The following is a 17,674-nucleotide window of genomic DNA, read 5'->3' as shown; positions in this document are numbered from 1 at the left end:
GCGAAATATTCATATAGACGAATTTCTCTATGCAAATGAGCCAAAACCAAAAGCGCGCTGCTCAGGAGCACACGACCGTCGCCGACAGAGGCTCATCTGGACCGGAAAGCGGTTGGTCTGGCCAGCAGATCAGCACCTATATTCCAATCATCTTACCAGCTCGCGTGGCTCAGTGGCTAGCGTGCTGGCCATGCCACGTCGAGACTGGGGAGGTACACGGGTTCGAATCATGGCGCCGGCTGTGCTGTCTGGAGTTTTTCCTGGGTTTTCCTCAGACGCTTCAAGACATATGTCGGCACAGTTCCCTTAGAAGTCGGCCCAGGACGCACATTTACCAGGGCGTTTGTGACGTCACCCACCTCTGTGAGGCCGACAACGGAGAGTCCTTTCACCACCACCACCACCAATCATCTTCGTCGCTCCAAAGCACGTGACCCTCTGACGTTGAATCAGCGCTGTGGTCCCTGTGCTTCCGATCGGCAATTACTTAATATTATTATTATTATATTATACTCGCACTTTTTTACACATAACCGGTGAGAGGGGCAGCGCTGCCATCTGCCATTCTGGTTTCAATATTCTGCTGGATGGCGAAGTCTAACTCAACTCGTCCAACGGTAGTACCCTGTCTCTTCTATACTTCGAGAGAACTCAAGACCTGCAGGCACAGAGATGTACCTCCGCCAGCGAAGAATGTTGCCCCGCATTGAGACTGGGGCATAAGATGGCAGGCACGAAGTCCCGTACACGATGTCCCTCACGGAAGACGCGGCTAAACGTTTTGTACCATCTGATCAAATTGAGGGTATTCTCGGGCGATATTCAAGCCCGCCAGTCGTCGCTTTACCAACAGAATCTCAGGTGCTGGTGTGCACTTAAGAGTGCGACCAGTTAAGTGGCAGTTGTAATAGCGTTATAACCAAACACGCTTTATGCCGTCATGGCGGTATGTCGCTCAGGAGGTGGGGAGGTCGAGCGTCTTGGGCGAACTTCACAAAGGGCTGTCCCAACATTCGTCTGAGGAAGACCAAAGGGAAACACAAGGACAACTCTAAAGAGATGTCACTAAAAATGGCGACTTGACGTAACGTGGTCCCCGGGCACGTGACTCTCGACGTAGAGGAGCACAGCTCAGGCAGGTATATAGACGACCCCCTGTTTATAAACATGTGACGTAACGAGAAGGCCGGTTCGAGGTTATATTTCGCTGTGGTGGGTAAGAAGCGGGAAAAACACGTCCGCTGATAGGCTGGTAAAGCTGATAATGGCCACCAGCACGCTTTGCGCCGCGGCGAAACGTAATGGATAACGTAGACCCAAGCAGCACAATGCACTGAAAATCGAGTGCAATAGGGGTGGACGGTATGTGTCTTATCAATGTTCTTTAGTCTCACGAGTCTGTTCAAGGCCTTCCACCTACCCGTCCACCCCCATTGCACTCGACTTTCGGTACATTGTGCTGCTTGGGGAGGTCTGCTATGTTGGTGCTGTTGTCATTTTTGCAGTTGAGTTTATACGGCCAGGCGAGCATCATTTCGATGACAGTATGCAACCACAATATGACAATAACTAAAATTCACTAATAAAAATCGTTCCTATAAGTGGCGCGTGAGCTCAGAAGAAACAAACAAACAAATAAAAAAAAAGGCACGGAGGAACTAGGGCACGTGAGCATCGTTTCGGACACCCGCGGTTCCAGTCTCCGACTGTTTTTTTTTTTTCAATTTGATTGCGCAGTTGTAATACATCGCAGAACGAAAACATCTGGCATGGCGTTTCCTGATGGGCAGCTTTGCAAATGAGATAGGGTTTCGAGCCACGTTAAATATCACCTCGTGGCTCATTTAACAACCAGCAGCAGACAGACCTTTCGAAAAGCCACGTGCACCACCGCAATAAGTGCAACACTAGAACGCAGATGTTGTCCAGGTTGCCTCAGACGCCTATGCCGCTAACAATACATCGTGCGTACCTTTGATATTTGAAGAGTCATACCACACGCTGAATGTACCTCGCAGAGAGACACCTTCAACGAGTGTTCTTAGGTAGGAGCTGCGAAAGGACGACTACATATCTATCGGGATGAATTTGACAGGAGCTTTGGTCTTCGGTCTCGTGTGCTTGTCTACGAGGTTAGCGTTTGTAGTCGGAGGGACGGGTGACAAAACAGACTATGATTGGTCCTATGCAGAACTCGTAAAGGGGGACGAAAGGTACCAGGATGCCTGGAAGGTAGGTGATGATACGGCTCATTCATTGGTAACTGATTGTCATTATCTCGTGCCGGTATTGCACGGTCAGGTGTTTAATGAATAGTATTATTGGGCTTGATAGGGGCGTATGTGAATATAGTCACGTGCACGTGTGCAAGTACTTCGTAGGGGAGTAGGTATGCCTTTTAAGAGTTGGGTCTTATACGAGGCGTTACGCGTGGAGCGTATTGTGCAGGTATGTTGTCCTAACGAAAACCCGCTACTATAGAGTCACGGGAGGCATACACGCTTACGTTTGCGTCATTCCGAAACTGATGGGCAGGTGTGGTTCGTTCTTTTAGTTTATCTCTCAACATAGTGGAATGTTGTGAAAGAAAATTTTGTGACAGGATCTGCATTTCTTAGTATTTCGTGAACATCGCGCGAACAGCCAATAGGCGAGGTATAAATGCTTGCAATAAAGCAATATGTATTTTCCTATATGTATTTTGCAAGTGACCGGCACGCTTTCACAAGTTTCAGACTCGCCAAGAGGGTCATCCTCACGCTGAACGCTTGAGCTACATTTGAGCTCTCGTGGAGCGACAGTGTTGCCAGGCGGGAGCCAAGTCACGCCCATCCCGACGTTCTATTCCTCAAAATTAAGCTTAATCTATTCAACGTTATACTTGATTTTTTAAATTAGTTAAGCGTCAAACAGAACCGGAACCGAAACCGGAATTACTAGCGCCATTTTGGAGCTGAACCGGAACCAAACCGATATAAAAACTTCGATAACTGGTTCGGGATACCGGTTCGGTTCGGTTCGGTTTGGTGTGTGGTGGGGGGTGATGTGGGGATTGGAGCGGTCTGCCTGCCTAGAACGTTGCTCGGGGAAGGGATAAAAGGGGGTCCTGTTGGTCGAAACTCAGAAATAAATGCATAAAAAGCGTAACTAAGAGATATTGTATCATTTTTAGTGGCTACCTATAATTTTGTAGCATATTAGAACCTCGAACTGGTTCCGAGCCGGTTTACAGCCTCTGAAACGGTTAATCGAACCGATATACGTCAACTCCGGAGCTGAACCAGAACCGACCCTTTATGGCGAACCCGAACCCGAGACAAACCGAAAAAAAAAAAAAAAAACGTTTCGGTTCGACGCTCTACTTACCAGTATATTTCGAAGGCGCCAGGATTAGTCTGGAGAGGCACTTGAAAGTTGCAGTTGGCAGAGCAAGCGAAGTTGTCATTTTTTCTGGTCTATAAACAAACCGTACATTGTTCCTATTTCCTTTTTCTTTCTTTCTTTCTTTCTTTTTCAGTTTTGCCAGAAAAATGTCTCCTTATACCTGATGTACAGGACGTACACAAAGGACAGGCTCTTCGACAGCGGGGCCCGTTGCGTTCGTGCGAATTCGACGTTCATGAACAAAAAAGACAAATCAGTTGTCTATGACGTCGATTACTGGGACTCGTACAGGGCCATGAGGTACGTAATTCCGGATTCACCGCATCTGCTTTCACGTCGTCATAATTCATCCTTTCATGTTAACCGCTGTGAAGTTGGGTAGGGTCCTGAGGCTACCACGGGTATACATCCCATGTCATCATCACTTCTCTTCTCCTTCATTTATCGTTGTTGTTGTTCACGTCGATCAAAGAGGGAACCGTTTTTAGCCTTCTTCATCTCCAACTTCGGGACTCGACCTGCTGCCACTGTGGTGCTCTTGAGGATCTGGAGCACATTCTTCTTCATTTCCCTCACTACGAACCTTCCCGAACCACACTCTCCGAGTCTCTTCGTCAGCTGGACTCTCGCCCTTTCTCCCTACCGAAATTGCTTGGTCCCTGGCCCAATCCAGCCCAGCAAGGCTCTGCGCTCAAAGCTCTTCTGACATTTCTGGACACCATCGGACTTCGATCGCTATTGTGAAGGGGCTCGTTATTTTATTCCCCCCATTCCACCCAGCACTGGGGTAGAGTATCGCCTGTTGCGATGAAACTCCCCACTCTCCAAGGCCGAAAATAAAGTTGTTGTTGTTTCGGGACTCGAAACGATGACTGGTGCAACTGACCGCTGCTGGGGTGAAGTAAAATAGCAACTTTAACGTTCGCATTACCGGTGCCGGTATACATAATTCATTCCGCAAGTACCAGCTGTCGCTGTGCGCGACACGGTGGAAGAAATGAGAGAGAGAGAGACGCAGTCTTCTGCCGGAAAGTGAGGTCGAAAGCTTGCGCCAACCATATTGCGTGACCGCTAGCTCACAGTTCGGTTCACAGCTGTCGGCGTAACCCTTTGAAAGGTAGTTTCAGTATTCGTCAAGAGATGTGCCCGCAGTGTCCCTACATGGTGCCCAAGGTGGCATGTGCAAGGTCAGGTTATGTGACCTTCACGGGACTCCAAACGCTCGGAACAAGTAGAACTTGCCCCAAATGCATCCTCCCCTATCCACAACCGGATTCGCTTGTCTTCCATTATGTTAGGGAAGGCCTCTTGCGTGGTGGTGGTGGTGGTGGTGGTGGTGGTGGTGGTGGTGGTGGAGGTGGTGGTGAAAGGGCTTGCCGTTGTCGGCCTCACAGAGGTGGGCAACGTCACGACTGACGCCCTGGGGGAATGTGCGTCCTGGGCCGACTTTTAACGGAACTGTGCCGCCATATATCTGAAAGCGTCTGAGGAAAACTCGGAAAAACCCCAAACAGCACAGCCGGCACCGAGATTCGAACCCGGGTACCTCGCAGTCTCGACGTGACTGGCCACGGGAGCTGGTGAAGGCCTCTTGCACCGTATATTCTTGGGTTACAGCACCTATGTCATGGCGGCTCAGACGCCAAGACGTTCCTTTTTGCTAGGCTTTCGCTTCTGAGTTTATTATGAAGACACGTCGGAATGCTCGGTGTCGTACAATTTTGAAGAGGCAATGCCTGGGAAGATTAACGCGAATTCCAGTAGTATGCCACTGTTGCAACGTACCTCAGTACTGTGCGAGTAGTATTTAAAAGAAAAGGATTTCGTTTGCAGGTTGCAAGCTCGAGGATATCTTCATTTCACGAGGACAAAAGGTTACAACGTGTCTAACGTTCTTGATTCAAGACTAGCTGAGAGTAAGTGTTTCTTTTTTTTTTATTACTTCGTGTTTTAACACCGCAAAGCCGCTGTGGTTATTGCGGTCGTGCAATTTGTGCAATATTGAGCAAGTGCAGTTCCGTAACTTCGCATAATGGCTTTCAATGGGACAGTGTAGACTGATAATGAAAACTCCAGCGTTCAAGGGATGGGCTTAAAGGAACACTGTGGAAGGGCACAGTTGCGAAAAGACAATACAGAAATGATGTCCCTTCTAACGGCAATATTGTGGGAACACCGATTCTAAAATCCAGTTATTCATTGAGTGGGAATCTCGCGGCGATAGGTGTGACTCATGGGCAGGAGGCGTCATAGAAAGGATTGATTGATTGATTGATTGATTAAAAAAAAGAAGAAAAATAAATGTAAGAGATGGGGGAAGCACGTCACGGAGTTACACGAACAATGCCAGAAGCATTCGAGGCGGCACGATCACATCATGGTAACCCCAACAATCTAGACCAAATATGTGTGCTCGCGCCATGACGTCACCGCATGCGTTCAGCCAACCAGAAGCCACTAGCAGCAATAGGAATCTTTGGCAAAATATTCAGAGCCACGCAGTCCCCGTAATCGTACGTTAGCAATAGTGATAGTGGAGCTAACGAAGGACTGCTGCTGCTGCTGCTGCTGCACCACTAGAGCAGAAGACGCCTTTAGCGAAACTAGCAGGCAATACCTCATGTTTAACCAGTGTCGATGGATCGATATCATTCTTGTAGGTGCATTGTTGGCTAAACACTCGCACTTTTTGTCTTTCAAAGACACCATCACTGGAGGGACGCCATTTGTGATCGCCTTCACTGACTACAAGACATGTGCTGTGGTCCGCTATCCACAAGCAAAGGGTGGTAAGTGAAATGCTTTGGGATAGCGAGGCAATAATGGCGCAAAATATCTAGTTCCTTGTAGTTGCCAACAGCTTAGACCAAGTAAAATCCTGAACACTGCATAGGTTACAATTATTCTTGTAACTATACTCAGCCATATGAAAGCAGGACATCTCCCAAGGGAGGACCTTGCACCCTTTTTCTAATTATTTTCAGTCTTTGCTTTGGTTCATTACTTTCTCCTACGTAAACATAAAACAACAACAATAGATGCTGATGATAAGATGGGGCGTTTCACAGCGGATAACTTTTGAATAGATTTTTTTCAAGAAACGCCAGTGTATAGTTCCTTCTGCTATGCAAGGTCACACTGCGATGTTAAAGTCTGCTCTGCCAATTTCCAGGTTGCCAAGTGTGGGTGTACGCCGACAGCCTGGCCTCAGCAGATACGAGTCCGTGTAACTTCGTCTGTAATATTTTGTGTGGCAAAGAGAAGCACAAAGTTTACGACAACGACCTGTGTCCTGAAGCGTTGATGAAGCCGTTCCCCACAAAAGACGAACTTTAGGGGCCGACGTCAGCGATTTACCGGTGACAATAAAAAACAAAAAAATCATCATTTCGACCTGCTGGTCACATTGTATGGGTTTGTCGTCACACTTTAAAACAGGAAAGCAGAGAAACAGAGGAACGGACCAGAGTAACCTCACATTGCAGACGAAAGAAGTTATCAAAAACAAATTGAAACAGTTTTTCTTATAACTAGGTTGCTCTTCCCTATTTTTTACTGCGACCAGTTGCGAAAGATTTCAGATCATGTCGCCATTTATGGCTGCATTTTTACTCGCAGGTGATATAACCAATGGAGGACCCCACTAATGACTGTCACGCTTTAAGCGGCCGTGTAGCCATAGAAGCAAGTCGTCTTTAGCCCTCTAGATAGATACTCGTATAACCAAAGGCATCTTCCCGTTCTTTCGTTGCACCATGTTTTACCACCACCAGTCTGGGGATGATTCTATGGTGAACTGCACAGATATTCGTCTCAAAGCGTCCGTAAGAGAACCCCCGAGAAACATCAGCGCTGGCAATGGGGTAGAGTATCGCCCCCTAGCGACGAAACTCCCCATTCATCATTTCAAAGTAAACTTGTTGTTTTTTCAAATACGGGGAGCGCATCGAACAACGGGAGGTGGCCACAATGGCTCACGTCATGCAAAACAGCACTTTTTGGAAATTAAAATTTTCGTTATTATCGTAACGCATTGATAGATCACGTCATATCACGTGAATGCGTAAAGTGTCTATGTACGTATGTACGTACCAATGTGTTTGAGGAAAATTTAACATAACGCGGTATGAACGTGCAAGTAAGACTAATAAGAATAAATATGCATTTATTTATGATACCATTAGGGTCTTATTAGCTTCTGTGGAGATTGATATAGTGATGGCGGTGCAGGTATGTTTAGCACAATGTGCAATGTTAGCACATGTACACACATGACCATACCTGGGCAAATTACTTCTAAAATGTAACTAAATTATATTAATCATTATTGCAATTGAAATGGAATGAAATTACATTACAATTACTACGAAAAAGTAATGACATTACAAAGTCATTACTGCGAGTTTAATCGTAACGATATTGAGGATGTGGAAATTCATTGTCAGACAACACTACGTTGTAAAAACAAGACATACTTTATTCTGTGCCGATTGTGTGCGTCACCGTTCATAGTGGGCGTTGGAATTCTTTTAATTCGTCATTCGGCAACTCTCTTTCTGCCAAGTGCCAACTCAGAACACACACTCGATTCTTTTGTAAAAAGTAATGAGTAATGTCATTAAAATTATTGCCCAAATGTAATTAAACTACATTTCAAATTACATTGTAGAGGAGGTGGTGTCCCTCTACATGAGTCCTGACCGGCGATGATGGAATGTCCCAGCGGGCAGATGGTCGGAGCCTCACACTAGGACGGTGCCGGTAGAACTGCCGTGCCAGCGCCGTAGCGCGTGGCAGCAGAGGCGCGTCGTCGTCGTCTTCCACGGGCCGCCACATCACTCCCCCCCTCAGACGCGGAGCGGTACATGCGGTTGAGGTCCGCGTCGATACCATGAAGAGGAGAATGAGGACGACTCGTGGATGGTGGACGATTGGAGCTACGGCTTGCGATTGTGGCTGTTGATGCAGCAGCGGGATGGCGGGAACAAGGGCGCTGGATCCGGGCGGGTTCCAGAGATGAGTTGTGAGTGCTGAGTGGTTGGGTGCTTGAGATCGTTGTGTGGCGTTGAGTTGCTGCGTTGCTTGTTGCTGAGGGAGTGTGTTGAGTAATCGTTGTTGAGAGCTGTTTGTTGCTGATTGTGTTGAGTTGCTGAGTGGGCGACAGTACCGCGACCGGTACGACAGCGTGAATGCCGGTTGCCGCCAGAGAAGTGCCGGGGAGGACCATCATGAAGCAGGTGGAGGCCGGAAAGTCAGCGTACTGTGGTCTCCCTGCGGGTCCCCGGTGGAACAGTGGTCCCGGTGCGCCTTGCCTGCTAGAGGGTCGTTCGCTGCTGGTTTGCCGCCGAAAAATTTAGGATGTTGAATGGCCGAATTACACCGAACAGGGTGTTCGTTGTTCGGGTCACCAAATGTAGAGGAGGTGGTGTCCCTCTACATGAGTCCTGACCGGCGATGATGGAATGTCCCAGCGGGCAGATGGTCGGAGCCTCACACTAGGACGGTGCCGGTAGAACTGCCGTGCCAGCGCCGTAGCGCGTGGCAGCAGAGGCGCGTCGTCGTCGTCTTCCACGGGCCGCCACAACATATTGTCAAAAGTCATGCATTACATTACAAATTACCAGATTGGATTGGATTGGAAAAGAAAGAAAAATATGGAGAGGTTAGTCCCGACCCAGTCAGAACTGGCTACTCCAAAACGCGTTTGTTGGTAAACAAAAAGAAGACAAAAGAAGACAAAAAGAAAGAAAAAGGTCAGCTACGAAAAATAGGACAAACAAACAAACAACCAAGCAGGATAAAGCATAAAGGAAGACGGGGGAAAGGAAAGGGGGAGAAGTTCGACGCCGAGAAACACTCACTGCACAATGTCAGATATAGTGCGAACACAATGTCACCGAAGTTTTCACAGTGTGTCCAGCAAGTCCGAAGCGGTAAGAAAGTCCACAAGAGCGCGCAATGCCGGCACCTTGTCTTGGGCGGGCCAGCAGCCTAGAACCTTCCCAACGGAGAAAGGGCGATTGTCGAGGCGGGCTAGTGCCGCCTCACGGGAAAGACGAGGCTCTCTGTATCGAGGGCAGGCTTCTATAACATGCTCTGTGTCCTCCAATACCCCGCACTCGGAACAATTCGGTGTGGAAACCTTCCCAAGTTTAAAGAGGAGGCGGCCGGTATATGGCACATTACCAGAAAAAGTAATTAATTATTGTGATTTCATTACAGTAATGACATTACCTCCCAGGTATGCACAGGACCTACATAGCCTAGGTTGGTTTTTGTGTCCATTGCGCGCCAATATTGTAAATATTCATAGACATTCAAACAAACAGGAAAGAAGAATAAGACATAGGACTCAAATCAAAACATTTTTTTATTCGTATTTGCCTCTCATCCTTCAAAGCATGCGCAAGCCCTACGAAAGTTGTCGAAGTAAGCAATTTGGAAACCTCATTTCCGGAGCATGCGCTACTTTAATGTAATATATCAATGATTACTTCCTCTCTACGTACTAAGCTTGCACACCTGGCCATGCGTTCATTAGACGACTTCCTTGAAATAGACATGCTGAACTTTCCAAAATACAATGCGCCTAACAACCCATTGTTTTCGCAGGGATATGAAATACGACAGGAAGCTTGCGATGAATATTAATACTGACACTTCGTTCGCTGACTGATTTGTGTTGTAGACTAGATCCGTACTCGAACTTACTGAAACGGGCAGCAAGAATATGCGCTGTAACGTGAACAGGGTTGGAGCCATGATGCCGCTACTGGTATTCCTCGCGAACACAATTCTCTACTGCTTTGCTGTAGTCTCTGCCGACCCAACGTATCAACTGCCACCTCGTGCTCCGTACGTCGCGCCGTATCCGGAAACACAGGATCATCTGGCGGAACACCAGGACGCTTGGAAGGTAGTATATTTTTCTGTCTTGATTTAGTTAAACACTACGAAGCAACTGCAGCTATATGACTGCTATATTGGAAGGTATGCAAGTTTGCCATCGTATGTGCTACTGAACACGAAAACGAAGTGTATTTATTTACTTACATATAATACTATCAGGGCTTTAGCGTTACAGAGGGGACTGGGGTTCACAAAATAACGTGATGAATATGGAACGCTGTACTGGCAATTGTGAAGTGTGTGGTGGTCAAGAAAGCAGTGCCAGAAAGAATTGTACAACATAATAAGAACAGAATAATTCGAAGCATCGCACACACAATCATTATCGCGCACATACAAAGAATAGTTCAACATAAGAATATAACGTAGTAACTAGAAATAACGCTCACACTCACAGGGACCTAATCGGGGTCTCTGATGAGGTGGGCAGTTAATGCATGTTTGAAATGGATGCTGTTTAGAATTGATGCTACTGAACGATGGAAGTGATTCCGTTCGACAGACGGTCGGGGGACGAATGATCTGTAAAATGCATTTGTTTTGCAACGACGAATTCCTACTTCATGTCGGTGATCAAGGTGATCAAGATCTACTTTATGTTGGTGATAAATTTTATGCAAAAGTATAAGCCAGGCTGTTTTACGCCTTAGACTTGGACATGGAAGGTGCAGGTTACGCTTCATCTGGGTCTCACTCGAGGTTCGACCATAATTTCCATAGATAAATCTGCTGGCCCTGTCTTGAACACTTTCCAGAACTTTCTATATAGCGACTCCTCCGCTGGGCCCCAAGCTGCTCCTGCATTTGGGGAAGTACTAATGTTTTATACAAATTTAGTTTTAAATCAAAAGGTGCCATTTGATAGTTGTGTCTGATGTAATAACCGATAGTGCGATTAACTTTATTATAAGCGGATTCTACATGTGGTTTCCATGTCAGATCGTAGTTGAGATTAACTCCTAGATACTTGTAAGAGGTTACCGGTTCGAGCGGGACGTTGTCAATGTAGTAGACTGTATTGGCGTCTATGACACCAATGAAACAATAAAGGGAGACATCTGCAAGGGGGACCTACTCATGGTTGCATCAGCGTTAAACCGAACCCTGACGTGCATACGTGGCTCTTTTATGTTCTCAAGAGCTTTGGAATCTGCATTATGATGTCCAACAAACCAACTGTACTGTGTGCCCGAATGACAGTGCAGAACTGAAGCAGTGCAGCACGAAGAGTGGTACCAACGTCTGCAAGTATTCGAGCTGAACTGGTAGTCGGGGTCTGATTAGCTGTTGAGGCGGAATATATTGCTTGGTGAGGGAATGCAAGTAGTTGTCTACTAACGAGGCTCAACTGTGCTCAACATCTACTGCTCCTCTATCTACAGATTGTGTATCCCGTATTACTTCGTACTACTACACTCTTAGAAATGAACTTCACCACGTAGCACGCTCCTGTAGCCAACCATCATCACGAATGACAACGTTCTCTCCCATGATTTGTTGAAAACGGGAGGAGGAGCATATTTTCTGCTCATTATGCACGGCACAAAATAGGTTCTGCCTTCCGTTTTCAACAAATCATGGGAGAGAACGCTGTCATTCGGGGTGATGGTTGGCTAGGAGCGTGCACTGTGGTGAAGTTCACTTTTAAGAGTGTAGTTACAGAACCATTACGCCAACAGGAACTTGCGGAGTTTACAATAGATCAGAAAGGCAGGCACTCTGTACAAATGCATGTCCACGTACAAATCTATTACAGACTGTCGTGTCCATGCGAGATATGTACCTGTATCAGCGCTCTTACGAAGGCGGCGACATGTTCGGGAAAGACGGCGCTTGCATCAGAGCACACCGGCTCGATGCTGAGAACGGAACGGAAACTGAGACGGTAGAATACCGTTATCTTCCGGACAAGAACAAGCACATGGAGTGAGTGTACCTTTAAGTTTTAGCGGTCTGGAATATCATTTCACGGTTGCGTAGGTCTTTACTCTGTGGGGACATGTTAGGAGACCAAAGAGTAAAGTTAGAGGGTCAAATGTTACTAGTATTGCGAGAGGCCATGTGCGTATCTGTTTAGTTACTGGAATGTGTGCGTAGGAGTGTATGGAGGAAGGGTGACAGGCATATTGTGAATCTCCGATTCTGCGATGAGTACCTATGGGATGTAAATGTAAAGGCCGCTGATAATAATATGAATGGGCCCTCGTGACGCCGGAAGACCTGCAGAGGTACGTGGGTCGAATTCGTCAGTAGTATGGTACGGACTAGCATTAGTGCATTCCTGTCTTGTTATTGGAATGCTATGTTGACATCGTGCACAAAGTGTTCTGTCAAATTATTTCAAATATTCTCCAATTTGCTTAGGAATACTTATGAAAAATACTGACACACAAACACACATAAATGGAATGATGATGTGGTGGGTCATTATACGCCGTTATGGCGGTACACTGCCCTATTGCGTTTGTGGAAGGGATGAGAAAGCGGTGATGATGGAAAGGTGTCCGGTTAGAGTTCGTTCATTAGTCCTGGGCTGGAGAGGAAGTCAGCAACAGCTCGTAGGCCTTGCATCAGATGTGAGGGGTCCGACCATGGCCCGAGAATTTTGGCAAAGTCGAACTGGCGTTGATCGACGCCAGAGATCGGGCGCTCGAGAGCAGTTTCCATGAGCGCGCGCTCATGATAGTACTCTCTGCAGACCAGGAGGACGTTATGGAGGTCACAGCGCACACCACACGTGGAACAGAGACTGGACGCGCCGACACCGAGGAAGTGTTTGAAGGCCAGTGTAAATGCCACATTAAGTCTCACGCGGTGGAAGAGTGTGGCAAAGGAACGCGGCATACGGCGGGAGAGAGTAAGGAACAAGCTGGGGACAACGGAGTAAAGCACTGAGTGGGTGGTGATGTCATGTTGCCATTGAGACTGTATCAGGGGGTCGGTGAGGCTTGAGACGAGGTAACGGCGATCCCCCCCCCCCGAGACAAGATGGTGGGGCCATGCTGGATGTACTGGTGCGCGGCTGCGGCTGTTCGATCTGCGCCCTCGTTTCTGCTGAGAAATAATGAAAAATACTGAGGCTAGAATGTGCGTCCAATGAATGTGGGTCCAGAGTGGGTCCAGTGGGTCTTCGTGGTCCGCTTGGGACCACAAAGAATTAGTTAAGGCAGAGATTTGGGCGAGTTGGTACATAACTACGTAGAAAACAGCGCAGAGACGGGACACGAAGAAGAAACAAGTACACACACAGAGCGCTCTGTGTGTGCACTTGTTTCTTCTTCGTGTCCTGTCCCTGTGCTGTTTTCTACGTACCAGGAAGGAGATATCAAATGTGTTCCTTGCTGTTGTTTTTAACTGTATCTTTTCTTTTCTGTCTGTTTCTATATAGACAAGGTCTGGTAGGATACTATAAAGTGTACAACACTACCGCAGGGAATAACGGTCGTACTCTGTACCGGCAGAGCTCTCCAGGTTTGTCCACGTTTTACTTGGTTTTAACTTTGCTAAGAATATTAGGTAATTAGTTGTTCAGTAGTTACATACGCTTTCCGTCAGGGTGTTTATGTAACCTATCTGTGAAAACGAGATCATGGTGGCTCTCATTGTTTTATCAAAAATATGTAAAGAAAAAAAAAAAGATCTGTATAATGACACAGTGCACAAGGTGGGCTGAAGTTGTACAATGTGCAGCAGCGCGTGTACGGCATTGCGTTGGACACCTGCATTTCACGATGGACCAAGCAATTTCATTATAGTAAGTGGGCATGAGTCTAGCTAATTTAAAGACAACTCCACCTCCCTCTCGGACTGCACTCTCAATCAGGGAAGGATAACGGACTTATTTTGGTTACCGTTTCCATTTTCGTTAGTGCTAGATTTTCGTTTCCGTTATCCGTTTCTGATACCAGCCTTTCAATTTCGTTTCCGTTTCGTTTCCGTTACTGTTTCCGGTAATGGGACGGTTGTTACAGAGCTGCGGGAAGACAGCCCATCCGGCTCTATCAGCACCTTGCTTTGCCCAAGTGCTGCTTCGGTGCCACGCGTACAAACTACACAAATAATTTTACGTCATTTGGATACGCACATCTTGCAAGATAAAAAAAGTATATATGCAGGAACATGTTTTCACTCTTCAGTCACTCGGAGTTCAGCAATTCAAGATGGGCGTAACTTTCCTCCAATGTCGCATTCATAAGCGAACGCTCTCAATAGTAAGTAATACTGCCACGGCCACAGTGAAAAGAAAAAAAAGTACAAAATAGGTAACTAAAAATCATAGGCTGGCACCCTCGTGCTATGGTGGAGTATAGTCATGTGCTGATGTCATGGGGTTGTGAGGACTGGTGCGAGGTAAGTGAGGGATGCACCCTCGAGATCCAATTTGCGCTTTCGTTCCATGCTCTCGTGTAGTATTTAGAGCATTACAGGGAATGAAGTCATCAAAATACAAAAACAAAAAAATGAAAAGTTACTCAAATGTCATCATACAACAACAACAAATAAGTTAATGACAATGAATGGGGAAATTCGCCACTTGAGGTGCGGCCCACTACCCCAAGGCAGGACATACAACAGGAATAGCCATTACCCGAATTCAATACCGGAGGATAAATTCGTTTCCGTTTCTGTTTCTGGTAATGGAGGACAGTGGTATGCGTTTCCGTTTCTGTTATCGTTACCACCTCCAATTTCGGTAATATACCGTTTCTGTTTCCGTTACCATTACCCTTCCCTGCTCTCAATTATAAACTTCACCGCATAGCACGCTCCTAGCCAACCGTCATTTCGAATGATATCGATATCTTCCCCGATTTGCTGAAAACGGGAGGCGTACGCCTTTTTTGTGACAATTATGAACAGCATAAGTGTCACAAAATTGGCTCCGCCCCACGTTTTCAACAAACCAGGGACGAGAACGTTGTCTTTCGGAATGTTGGTTGGCTAGGAGTTTGCTATGTGGTGAAACTCATTTTTAAGAGTGTTGGAGAGGTAATGTTTTTCAGTTTTTATCTTTTCATCTGTACATTTTTCTTTTTCATTTCTTAGGGGTTAATCCACTTTGGGAATTTTTGTGGGAAAGTAGCAGAATTTATCTGGTGACAAATTCAATATGTTTCATTCTGTTATATATACTCAAACTCAAATTCTAATTTAAAGAGAACACAAATGTAGTGCAGAAAGGTTAGTAGTTCTCTTCGAGCACAGTGTTGGAGGGCTGGACTGAGACCATGAGTTATTTTGGTCCCACAAAAACTAAAACTGGTTGACTAAAACTCCACTTTCTATTTTTCAGATGGAAACATCACAGCCCTCCCGGTCGCGTTCTCTAACTACAAAACGTGCGTCATTCTAAGGGTCCCGGAAGCCCAGACAGGTGAGTACCCTTTGTGGTATTCACACTTTCTGGAATATTAGTAGGGACATGTACAGTGTTACAGCCTGTTCTTTATCACTAAAGCATTGAGGCCACGACAGGATGTCTCTGCCAGCCAAGCGGGTAGTCCTTCAGAATTTTAAATTACTTGGGTAAGAGATCAAGATGGTAAAATAATATACAGTCCAGCTTGTTGAAACATCGTCAAGAAAAGTAATAACGAAAGAATGAAGCAAGAAGTCATAGTAACTATTTACTACTCTGACCTCGATCGTGCTTAATTCTTTCGTTATTATTTTGGTTCGGGTAAGCTATCGCCTGAAGTTCTGTAGCATTTCGCTGTAGGAATCTGAAACTGGCTGTTGATGTGCTCTACAAGTATGACAAAAAGAGTGAGACACTTTTTTTGTTACTCATATTGCACGTCAAACGAGAAAACTGAAGACACTGTTAATGGTCACCGGCTAGCTTTCAACAGAGGTGTCTGTATCGGGGTACGTATGATAAGTTGACAACATTGGCGTGTAAAAGAGGACGCAATACAAATAACATAGTCATCGGCATCAACAGTACACCTTCACAATGAAACGAGCACAGCACAAACAGGCACTGAGAGAGAATGACTCCACAGAGGCACTTACTAGAAACACAGAAAGTTTATTGAAAACAACAGTTCTTTTTACCACTAATACAGGAAGTGCAATTCAGATTGTAATAATGCACCTGCAACTGTCAAACCTACCCCTTTTGTCGTCTGCCTGAATCTGCTCCGGAATAGTAAGAAATCGCATGTGATGAAGATATATAGGCGACGCCCAGGAAAACATGGTTGCTTGTACGGCGATGTTTCTTCGTCGCGCCAGCAGGTGGCTCGCTTTGTACTTTTTTTCTTTTCAGGAATTTCTAATCCATCCAATCCACCTTGCTAGTTTTGCATAAGTGCACAGAAAAAATATATAACATCATAGTTTTAACATGATACAAGTACTTGATGGCTTTTCGAGTCGCTTTTGCTTTCGTAAAAGAAGGTAGACGTGCATGCACAGATGAAGTTGAAGTTTCGCGAATTATTTCGAATTTTCTGAGAAAAGTTCGAATTTTTGCGAACTTTTGTGAACTCGAACCTCGAAAGGTTCGTGGCATCACTAGTTACAACTTTTAAGGGCGCCACGGGGAGGAGACGTGGTTAATATCAATAAATGTTGCGAAGGTGTTGCAATGTGATATACGGAATATGTGAGCATTCGCCATTGTCGTCATTTAATGCACAGAAAAAACTAACGAACGACGTGGAACGAAGAAAGTGCTCATAGCGGCATGTCGTTTTGTAACAGACGAAACTCTATCTAACGTAACCTCATGGCAATTCTGATGAGAGACAGACATTGTGCATCACGGTTTGCAGCTGTCACGAAACACGTGGTATTTGTTGCTGAGTAAATAACATGATTTCCTTGAAGTGGACCTTTGTCGTGCATGTCTTACAGTTGCGTCGCGAATGCGTTTCAGAACTTATAGCAGAAGATTTGATTACATTACAGGCGGCAAGGAAAACGCCTGTCAGATGTGGGTGTCCAAGGAGCAGCTTGAACATGTGGACGAGTGCTGCTCATTCATCTTCGGCCTATTATGTGGTCCTGGACAGCACGTGATTTACAACAAGACGAAATGTGATGCAGAAGACAGGGTTTCTGTCTTGGTTGAAGAGTAGCTGAGTATGCATGCTGCAATAAAGAGTAAATTAGATACGTATACGTTTGTATTTGAAGTTTCTGTGTCTGCTCACACTCAGATGACCCTCTGTTTACAAACATGTGACGTCCCGAGAAGACTGGTTCGCGGTTACATTTTGCTGTGGTGGGCAACAAGCGGGAAAAGCTCGTCGGATGATTGGTTGATATAAAAGTTGATAGTGCCCACCAGCATGCGTTGCGCGGTGGCGTTACGTAATGAATGACGTAGGGGTGCGGGTCGTCTGCACGCATGGTACACTTTTAAAAAAGTGTG

At 46.0% G+C, this 17,674-nt stretch overlaps 2 protein-coding genes across 2 annotated transcripts; both read left to right on the top strand.

The window, feature by feature from the left end:
• The first annotated feature begins 1,975 nt into the window (after positions 1-1,975).
• On the top strand, positions 1,976-6,771 carry LOC135366273 (uncharacterized). Its single transcript, XM_064598947.1, has 5 exons — positions 1,976-2,232; positions 3,518-3,684; positions 5,218-5,300; positions 6,087-6,173; positions 6,557-6,771. Exons 1-5 carry the CDS (start codon positions 2,083-2,085, stop codon positions 6,718-6,720), a joined length of 651 nt encoding a protein of 216 aa, XP_064455017.1. The 5' UTR covers positions 1,976-2,082; the 3' UTR covers positions 6,721-6,771.
• A 3,258-nt stretch (positions 6,772-10,029) lies between these two features.
• On the top strand, positions 10,030-17,419 carry LOC135367301 (male-specific histamine-binding salivary protein-like). Its single transcript, XM_064600504.1, has 5 exons — positions 10,030-10,300; positions 12,050-12,219; positions 13,682-13,764; positions 15,587-15,667; positions 17,209-17,419. The coding sequence occupies exons 1-5, from the start codon at positions 10,115-10,117 to the stop codon at positions 17,376-17,378; spliced, it is 690 nt and encodes a 229-aa protein (XP_064456574.1). The 5' UTR covers positions 10,030-10,114; the 3' UTR covers positions 17,379-17,419.
• Positions 17,420-17,674: the final 255 nt, after the last annotated feature.

This window comes from Ornithodoros turicata, chromosome 8, assembly GCF_037126465.1.
Source record: "Ornithodoros turicata isolate Travis chromosome 8, ASM3712646v1, whole genome shotgun sequence".
Classification (NCBI taxonomy): Eukaryota; Metazoa; Arthropoda; class Arachnida; order Ixodida; family Argasidae; genus Ornithodoros; species Ornithodoros turicata.
The sequence above is the reverse complement of the archived record's forward strand: the minus strand, read 5'-3'. Positions and strand labels throughout refer to the sequence as shown.